The sequence below is a fragment of the Callorhinchus milii genome, unplaced genomic scaffold, assembly GCF_018977255.1.
Source record: "Callorhinchus milii isolate IMCB2004 unplaced genomic scaffold, IMCB_Cmil_1.0 Scaffold1, whole genome shotgun sequence".
NCBI classification, from domain to species: Eukaryota; Metazoa; Chordata; class Chondrichthyes; order Chimaeriformes; family Callorhinchidae; genus Callorhinchus; species Callorhinchus milii.
In genome coordinates this window covers 124,595,103-124,605,398 of record NW_024704742.1, presented here as the reverse complement: position 1 = coordinate 124,605,398, position 10,296 = coordinate 124,595,103, and the positions used below count along the sequence as shown (strand labels likewise).

Genomic DNA, 10,296 nt, shown 5'->3' with positions numbered 1-10,296 from the left:
CAGCAATTATCTGTGACGTACTTTGAGATGTTTTACAATTAAAACATATTTATATAGCTGGGAATGTGAATTTGTAGGGATGGAGGAGGAAGCTGAAAGTGTAATTGAAAAGGTAGATCTTAAGGCAGGTTTTGAAGGTGAAGAAGGAAAGGCAGGATGAAGGTAGAATTCCAGAGAGTGGGAGCAAATTTCTTGAATGCTCAACCATCCATGGTGGGGTAGATTAGGCAGAGGATACGAAGGTGTTCATTGATCAGAGAGGACAGCCAGGACAGTAGAGTTGCAGGAGGTCTGAGAGATAGGATGGATTGACACCATCCAGACATTTAAAATGAGAATAATTGAATTTAATCCACTGGGGTATGGGGGTGATAGGCTCACTTTTCTTTATAATAATAATCTTTGCATTTGATTTAGCGCCTTGTCATGTTGTTGAGACGTATCAAAGTGCTTCACAGGATATATTGTAAAGTGGGTGGATTGTGTAATTTGTGGGTGAAACATGACAGCCAATTGTGCACAGCAATGTCCCACAAACAGTCGTGGATTGAGTGACGGCATTTTCTTTTCGGGATTATTACCCCGGAAAGCGATCTGCGAATCACTAACAACTGGGTTCCTACTTGCTGTTAGGTAAAGAGAGACATGAGGAGTAAGGAAACTTGGACAGGATATCAGGGGAAATTCTCTTCTGTGTTTCAGTAGTGTCAACGCATAGCTTCTTTACTGTCCAAATGAATGCAGGCAAATAGTCCTCAGTTTACCATGTTGTCTAAAGGATGACACCTTCAACGCTGGGCACTAAGGTGTCAGTTGAACCTATAAGTCCCAGTCTCAATGTGGGGCTTCAGTCCACAAGCTTCATGATCCAGAGATGAGATTGCTACCTATCAGTGGACGCCTATCAAATTAATGACATATAAGGTTTCCAATTAAACTATCAGGACATCCCCTCCTAAGGGTGTCCTGCAATATATGTAGCCACATTGTAACTGCATGAAAAGCAGAAAGAAACCACCTAATTTGATCAAATGAACCACCAAAGAACTTTTGAAATTATCATAACTCTTTATGCTGCAATTATACTACCAGGTGCAAAGCCACTTCATTCTCAGCAGCAATAAGCCATGTGAAGAGGGAAGCTGGATTCAGTTGTATGTGCGTGCGGAGATGGTTCAGTACACATTGTGTGAAAGGTGACAATAGAAAAAAAATCAAAATAAATTCAGCCATTTCAATTTGAGTAAAATGCCTAAATTTCATAATATGTGTTGCAACACATTTCCTCAGGAATTCATAGGCAAAGTGACTGCTAATATATTGTGGCACAGAAACCGAAGAGCTGTAATACTATGTCATTGCCATAAACCTTAAATTCCAACGTAATTATCTTTCAATTGTGTCCATCACTCCAACATATTTAAACACTTGCTGCATGACAGTTTTATTAAAACAATGGTGTTTATTTTACAGTGTTCAAAATGTCTGGTCGTGAATTGAAAAAAGTAATTCAATCATTTGGTGTTCTGTAAACAGCTTACTGTAACATTCACTTGAATTCCTAACTTGTAACCCACGGCCAGCCTGCCATCTACTCTCCTATATCTAATGCTAACTTGCTAGGTAACTGATGATGTTTCCTCTAATATTATACATTGTTTTTCAGACCTACTGTGTGATATCCACAAGATTTAGTGCCCAGTATTTGTTTCGCTTCAACACCAGCAAGTCTCTCTTTTTGTTTGCTCACACTCATCCAGTGAGGAAAATTACAGTTCGTGCAATGACACATCAATATCCTTTTTAGTCGAAACGGTTTGTTATCCTTCCTTTTGACAAAATGAGTTTGTAACTTATAAGTTGCGTAATTTGAAAAAACTGTTTCTGAAGTGCTGGTGTCATACATGTTGTCATGCGCTTTATCACAGACTTGCCATAAAAGTAAGTTGAAGTTGAATAACAGTTAACCATCAAACTCTAATAAGTTGAACTGCTTTCTGGTGTACTGCTTTGTTGCTGAGAAGCAATCCAGTAATATTAATGTGTTGACAGCTGTGCCGTTGCAAAATACAAACCTTTCTTTCAAATATTTAAGTTCTCTTCAATAGTAAAATTAAATTGGTTCTATCTCCAGCTGAGGTTAGTCCCAAACAATATCTGGACAATGGAGTGAGTTGAATAGGGGTGAAAGATGTTTCCTCATTTTTATGTTATTAAGTATTCAAAGTTGGAGGCTGGAAATTGAGTGTTCTGATGAAGTACAACAAAAATTAACATTATTGCCCCTAGTACCACAATAATCCTGTTAAATAGACCCTCATTGGTGTCACAATGTTTCTAGGAATAGATCATTTTAAGACTATCAAGCATTTGCCCTAGAAAATAAAATAAAGATAACAATTGCTAGCATATAAATTACTCCAAGTCATTGAGCTGGTTTCATTTTAATACAGCAAGTGCCCAATACTGTATAATATACACACTTATAAAATGAACTTTGTAATCCTCATTTTCCTTAATAGGTCTTTACAATTTTCAATTTAGTGATCATTGGAACAATCTTTGTGAATATGTTACTACTGGCGTTAAATACAAATCTTTATTTTATAGAGTAAGTATACTTAATATGTATTGCATTACATGTTTCCTTTTATTTGTATACAGTATTATTAAATATATTATATATAGTATTTTCTTACATTCTTTTAAAAGAAGAAAATATTTATGATATTTATGATAGTATATAAGGTTTCTTCTAGGTTGAATCATTAATATCCTTTATTTATCCTTCCTCTACCATACTCAGTATCTCCAGTAGTTAATGATTAATAAAGTAAATGACATGTTACTTTTGAAAAATGAATTTTACATAACTAAAAGGAAAAAATGTAAAGTTATAATTCGGCATTTGTGCTTGTGAAGTGAGAGGCGTCATTGGATCATCAGTGTCTGCAGGGGATTCTCACTTCACTTGCATAATGTATAACAATCTGAATTTTAACAATCGGTTCCCCCCCTGACCTCACCCTCCTGGCCCTCCACCCCTCCTGATCCCAACCCCCAGCTCGGATCAAATCCTTGACTGTCCAGCGCCTTGGGACGTCCGCCCGAAATGAAAGGCACTATCCAAATGTAATCTGATGTTGTTGATGAATCACTCAGTTGTATTGCTCCCTTGAAACTTGCTGCCAGCCATGGATCAGGTGTTTATTTCTTATAATGAAAGCAAGAAGACAGGTTGCATTATAGTAACCTGATATTTACATGTCACAAACGCTTCATGGCATGTAGTGATGTGCCATGATACCCCTCTATTTAATCTGGTCTGTGCATCCTGTACTGAAAGGCCGCTCTTTTTACAACAGTATTTATAAACCATATCAAAAACAGAACTCACTGGGAAGACTCAGCAGGTCAGGCAGCAACTATGGAGAAAGGAAAGTGAGTCAAAGTTTCGGGTCCATGACCCTTCATCAGAAGCTACAGTTTAAAGGAGTAAATATCCCTCTGAGATTTCCCTACACTGGAAAAGAGAAAGCTCAGAGAGGATCTTATTGAAATTATCTCCCTAATCCTCCATTAGGGAGAAGTTTCACCTGGATCTAAATGTAATCTATTAATGTACCATTTCAGAGCATCCAGAATTTGGCAAATTGTTGGATTCAGTCTTAACTGTAAAGATTGCAATTGGATTGCAAAAATAATATTTTTTTTACACACTGTTGTTAATTGTGAACTGCATCAGAAATATCAGCTTCTGGTGAATTGTAATGCTTGATTTAATGTTTACATTGTCTGAATGCTGTCTTTATCTCCGTTTTAGTTACCTCTTTACATTTATATATACGGTTGAAGTAATTATTAAGGTGCTTGCCCGAGGCTTTGCTCTACATACATTTTCTTACCTCCGGAATGCCTGGAACTGGTTGGACTTCACTGTAATCCTATTGGCGTAAGTCTCACTTTCCTGCTCTTTCTTGTCTGTTCTGTTCGTTTTTTAATTGATGTGTGAAGGTTTAACGAAGCGATCGAACATGATTAATGTCACAAACAATAAATGTCCCACAAAAAGTCATGACCAATTTATTTATTTAGGGTTTTTTAGCCAGAACACCAGGAGAAGCTCCCTTCTGTTTTTAAATTGTGCCATGGGATCTTTAAGGTCCACACGAACAGCCAGATTCAACCTCAGTTCAATATTTTACCTAACGGATGACATCTATGACAATGCAGAGCTCTCACGTCACTGTCCTATAATATAAATAATAAAAAAATCCTTGCATTTGAGAGAGCACGTTTTGTGTCTGAAGACCATCTCAAAGCACTTCACGGGACTAACTGCAAAGTGAAGTGATTACATTTTGTAGGCAAATTCAACAGCTAATTTTGTGCACAGTGCAAGAAACTCTACTACCTTTTCAAGTAGCATTTTCATGGGATCTTTAACATCCATCTTAACAGGTAGACGGGATCTGGTCTGAAGTTTCACCTGAAGGACAGCATCTCCATAATGTAATGGGCTTCCCCCAGCACCATATTGGAGGGTCCATTTTCCTGATTAAGAAATCCTGTTAGAAACTGCCACAAATTATACCACATTATCTAACTGAGGGTTAATCATGCCCACTGGAAAAAATCAGAGAGGATTCTTACTGTAACTCATAATAATTTTAAAAAATCTTTTGCAGGTATCTGACACTGGCATTTCCTCAAATTCCCGGACTATCTGCATTAAGAGCATTTCGAGCTCTAAAGATGATTGCTATTTTACCTGGTGAGAATATGCCAACACTGGGATTGAAAAAGTAGCAGTTTGCAAGGGAGTCACTAATATGATTCACTCCAAGTTGCTAACAGGGAATTCTGTAGGCAACCCACTCCACAAAGTACCCCTGGGATTTCAGAACAAGGATCCCATGATTCGATCATGACTTAGGCCAGTTGTCTGCACAATTTCCCATCACTCGACTGAGTCACTGCTAATAAAACCTGTTGCAGAACTGCTGCTTTTTTTATCCACTGTGTGTAGCATTGCACATAACAGCGTTTATTTTAGCAGCATAACGGTGACATTTCTTGTAGGCACAAAAAAAGGTATTTCTTGTAGGCTTTATAATGACATTTGCCATTGTAAAGATTTAGCTGAAAAGATTGCTAATTTTAGCTATGAGCATACATCAGGCCCCTGACAATGACAATTCAACTGAATTTTTTTCATATACAGTATGATGATTTCTTAATTGATGTTTGTAGGAATAAAAAATATACGTAATGCTGAATACCATAAAACTAATAAGAGCATTTATCCTTTAACTTGGTACACATCCTGGACACCGTTCATTATACTGCATGTGGAAGTTGGCATTGAGCAAGTTTTGTTAAAATGTGCTTGGGTGTTGGTGTTTTTATTAATCTAGTGATATCAAAAAAGTCTGAGTTCAACTTATATCTGAGTTGTAACTAAAGATTTTGACTCTTTACTCCCCCACAAGGTTTTAAACTGTCAGTGCACCTAGTATAGTATCTTTCCCAGAAAGTTTGTGAATAGTATAATTGTATTTCAAAACAATCTAATAGTATATAATGTGTATAATAGTAAATCATGTGTAATATAATAGTATAATGTGTATAATGTGTATAATAGTATAACAAACACAATAATATAGCAAAACTATTTTATTAAGTAAGATTTTATTAAATAGCTATTTTATTAAGTAAGTTTTTTTTGCTCAGTATCGGCAAAAAGTTAATCTTAAAGCAGGATAGTGAAAAATTAGCAGTAACATTTGATTATCCAGATTATTTGAAGTCTATAATCAGCTCTGGTAACAGGTCAGGTTATCCAACAGAAACTGTTCTCTGGAATGTTGCATCATCTCCCTTTCTGATCTCTTATGATTTTTTCTCGCATTGACCAAACATTCTGGCTCACCAATAACATTGGAGGTGTAAATTCTACAGTCCCTTCACCTCATCCCTTCCCTTGCTTCCTCCAATGCCTGTCTCAAGACCCTCCTCTTCAACCACATCGTCGGTCACCTTCCTACCCTCTCTGCCCTCCACCCATTCTGATCCCAACCCTAAGCTCGGGTGCAAATCCTTGACTATTGGCGCCTTGGGATGTCCTCCCAATGTGAAAAGTGCTATACAAATGTAATTTGTTGTTGCATTGTCTCCCCGTCACTAATTCCTTACATCTTGCAGATAGTTCACTCTTATGTTGCCTTCAACAGACTTTTCCCTAACATAAATTCTGACAACACAATCTTTCTTTTCTTTCTCTATACGAAAGATTAAATGGACTTTCATGCATTTGCTTAGTAGTAATAACGTTTGCTTTTGGTATAGCGCCTTTTCACATCAGGAGGAAGTCTCTTCAAAGGATTTACTGTAAAGTGTAATGATAATAATAATAATCCTTGCATTTGGTAGCACTTTTCACTTCTTCTAGACGTCTCAAAGTGCTTCATAGATTATACTGTAAAGTGAATTGACTGTATATTTGTGGGTGATACGTGGCAGCCAATTGCACACAGCAGTTTCCCATAAACAGTCGTGGATTGAAAAGGAACAACTTTTTTTTCTTGAGAGATTATTATCAGGCATGTGATGCTCTATTTTGTGGTCTTATGCAGCAATCAATATGCACACAGTAATGTCCCACAAACAGGGATGAAGTGAATGATCCATTTTATCTGGGGATGTTGTTGGTCAGCACACTGGGAGAAAGGACCTTCTCTTTTCGAATAGTGCATTGCGGTCTTTAACATCTGTTTGAACAGGCAGCCAGGACCTTGGTTTATCTTCTTATCTGAAGGATGAGAGCAGTTAGAGTGGTTTATCACTTTAAAGGCCTTTCTCTAACTTGTTTCACTGAATCATCTCAACTTCTCTCTCTCACTTTCTCTGAACTTTCTCAACTCATTCTCTCTCAGACGTTGAACACTTGTTTCAGAGCAGAATTTTGCTGAACTGCTAGATGTCCCATCTCATCTTGAAACTCCAAACAAACTTCAAAGGAAACTGTCAGACAATTGTTAAAAACAACCTTGATCCTTTTTGCACCTAAAAATCGCTGTAAGAAATTAAGCACTGACTATTGGCACTTTATCTAGGCTAAGCCACATTCCAACACAACATAAAATGTACCGCCTCTTCTGTACTTATCTCATGGAATGCAGGATTATCTTATTCTCAACTGAGGTTCCTTTGTTTCAGTGCTGTTAAACAATTTACAGACTTTGCAACATTCACCAGTCTGTGTTTTGCCTTTTCTTGTCTGATTTGGCCCAGGAAGATCTCTTTATTGTTCATTTATTTCCCTTTGTTCTCTCATGTCAACTTTCCCACATACCTTTGCAGCCTTTTTCTTGCCTAAATGTAACTCTTTGTTCAACGGCTTCCTTTATAATTCCAACAAAACATAACTTCAATAACTTCAACATTATACAAGTGTATCTGCAGATCATCCATGTCCTCGCCCGCAGCAGGCTCCGTAACCTTATGAATCCCACCCTCGCCCGGCTCCACTGGCTTCCCATCCCCCAGAGGATAGAATTCAAAATCTTCGTCCTCGCCTTCAAGACCCTCCTCGGCCTTGCTGCCTCCTACCTCTGTGACCTACGAAACCCATGTCAACCTGCCACTCCCTTCTCCGTCCTGCTTCACGCTCCCCACCCGGCCCACCCCACCATCGGCGGTCGGGCCTTGAGCTTCTCTGCACTTTATCAGAGAAAGTATAGCAGTATGTCAACCTGGACTATGAGCTCAAAGCTGTCACAGTTGCATGAAGAGGCACCATGCAATCATTTTAATCGGTACATTATATAGGAATGTGACAGAGTTTAAAGTGATAACGAGAAAAAGAACTGAATGCAGAAGTGATTTTTTTACAGTTTAATAAAATAACTGCACTATATTTAATTTCACAATTAGATAACTAAATACTTGTATTTCACATTTTTCAAATATAAAGAGTGGTCAACAAAACTGCATTCATTTTTAAATTCAACCCAATATAAAATATAAAATAGTTTGTTGAGTCACTCACTCAGTTGGTTTAATTGAGGCTTGTAGTTTCAGTAAGATCTTAGCTTTTCACCTTTCAAGCTTGATAAAATGATTACAATGTCTAAAGGGAATCAGTGTCTCCCTGGGATTGAACTGGCTCTGACTATGCACATCTGGCAAACCAGACAGCCCTGCAGTAATCCAACCCATTACTGATGGCTGATGATCCTTTGTGGCTCTTCAATCAGGTTTAGAGTTGTAGACATGTTAATTCTGTTGGACAAAACCCTGACAGAGAGAGGATCTAGTTGGGCAACAATAGTGAAACATTCCATATTGTATTAAATATTAGCATTATATTTTAATAAAATAATTTAGGAACATAGGAAAACAGGACAACCGGACCAGGAGGAGGCTATCAAACCGGTTCAACCAGTTTATTAAATGTTACAGTTTGTTTAATTCCAACACCATGCCTGCCCTTTCATTTAATATCTCTGAATTCTTGTGTCCAGCATGTAGAACTGCTCACATAAAAGAAAATACCTCAAAGCGCATTATAAAAAGAGATTCATTGGAAATTAAGCAAATATCATGCAGGCAAATATAGCAATCAATCTACGTCAACATACATCAAACAACAATATGAATAGACAACTAATTTGCATTTGGGAGTGAATTTGGATGAGAAGGGAACGTGAAACAGAATAACTGGGAGAAATATTTGTTTGAAATAGTGTTGGATGTGGGTGGGTGGATGGGGTGGGAGGAGGAAGGGAGAGGAAGGGGGTGGAGAAAAAGTGTTCTTTAACTTTCATGGGAACAGCAAAGCAGACCAAATCTAAATTAAAGGGCTCAATCAAAAAGAGGAACAATGATGTGGAAATAAAAAATTATACATACGAAACTCGTGTTTAATGATTTACCTCCTTGACCATGCTTTCAGTCATCTTTCCCACCTCCCTCCTCCCTCTTTCCCCGTCCTCCCGACGTGAAAAGCGCTATATCAAATGTAAGGATTATTATTATTATTATTCAGCTCACACCCTGACCCCCACCCTGCTTTTATGCCCAGCCACGTGAGTAAGCCTTACGACTTCCTCCTCACGTGAAAGGCATTATATAATTATAAACATTATTGTATCACTTTGTTTAATATAGAATGGGTTATATTCGCAAAAATGGAGGCCATCTCTACCAGCAATGTCCCACAAGAATCAATGAAAATGGAAGTCAAATGAATTTAATATGAAAAAGGTTATTTTTAAAAATTCTACGATTAAGATAGTATAAAATGTAAAATAGGAGATTTCTTAGCAGATTCTTCCTGTGCTATGTATTTTTCATTGGAATGCCTTGGGACGTCCTCCCGACATGAAAGACGCTATGCAAATGTAATTTGGTATTGGTGTTGGAACATACAATTAAGTCTCAGTAAAAAATGTCTTCTTTTAGTCACACCTTTTCACCAGAGATCAGTGGTTTATTTCCAATGATAGTGCAAAAGCTAAATCATTTCAACCAATTTTCCATTAAAATGAATTATGATACTGACAGTTAATTAATAGTGAGTATAGCCATGATATGCAAATATGTATTAACAGCTCAGAAGTACTGAAGATGGTTAATTCAATGCCTATAATTTAGGGTCTATTATTATTTGGATGATAAAAACATGACATCCCTTTCCTGAACTTTGTTCACTGTAAGTGTGAAATGTATTTCTCTGTTTCTACAGGGCTAAAGACCATCATTGGTGCTATATTCAAGTCTGCCAGGCTGCTGATGGAGGTTCTCCTTCTCATGCTGTTTGTCCTATTGATCATTGCATTGTTTGGTCTTCAGATTTTCAAAGGCGTGTTGAAACACAAGTGCATTAAAAATCTAGCAAATGGGATTAATATTACTGATGAAGAATGGTACACTTATATTCAAAACCAAAGTAAGTGCATTTTGTATTGCAATTTTAATTTCCCAGTTTGGGTCAACAACCCATGTGAAAAATTTGCAAATTAGGTAATCCAAGAAATTATAAGTGCCCATTATTATGTAATTAACCAATGTACAATTTAAAGAATCTCATGGGATCCTTCGCATTGTTTGCTATTTTTATAATCAAAAGGCACCTATAATTTCCTCTGTGCATATTCACTTGCACGTGGTTTTAACCCAACCTGCAAATGTTGCAGATGGGTTGTTATCCTAATTCATTAGATACATCCCTATTTATTAACCATTACTGTAGGATAATTTTATTATGTTACATAATTGGGCAACACTAGATAT

At 37.2% G+C, this 10,296-nt stretch overlaps 1 protein-coding gene across 1 annotated transcript in view; it reads left to right on the top strand.

Moving 5' to 3' along the window:
- The first annotated feature begins 79 nt into the window (after positions 1-79).
- LOC103177883 (sodium channel protein type 4 subunit alpha A-like) overlaps positions 80-10,296 on the top strand; it is a 66,794-nt gene continuing 56,577 nt past the window's right edge. Inside the window, exons 1-5 of the mRNA XM_042331873.1 lie at positions 80-112; positions 1,093-1,196; positions 3,824-3,952; positions 4,689-4,774; positions 9,749-9,952. Of these exons, the coding sequence (XP_042187807.1) occupies positions 80-112; positions 1,093-1,196; positions 3,824-3,952; positions 4,689-4,774; positions 9,749-9,952 (556 nt within the window). The remainder of the gene's footprint in view (positions 113-1,092; positions 1,197-3,823; positions 3,953-4,688; positions 4,775-9,748; positions 9,953-10,296) is intronic.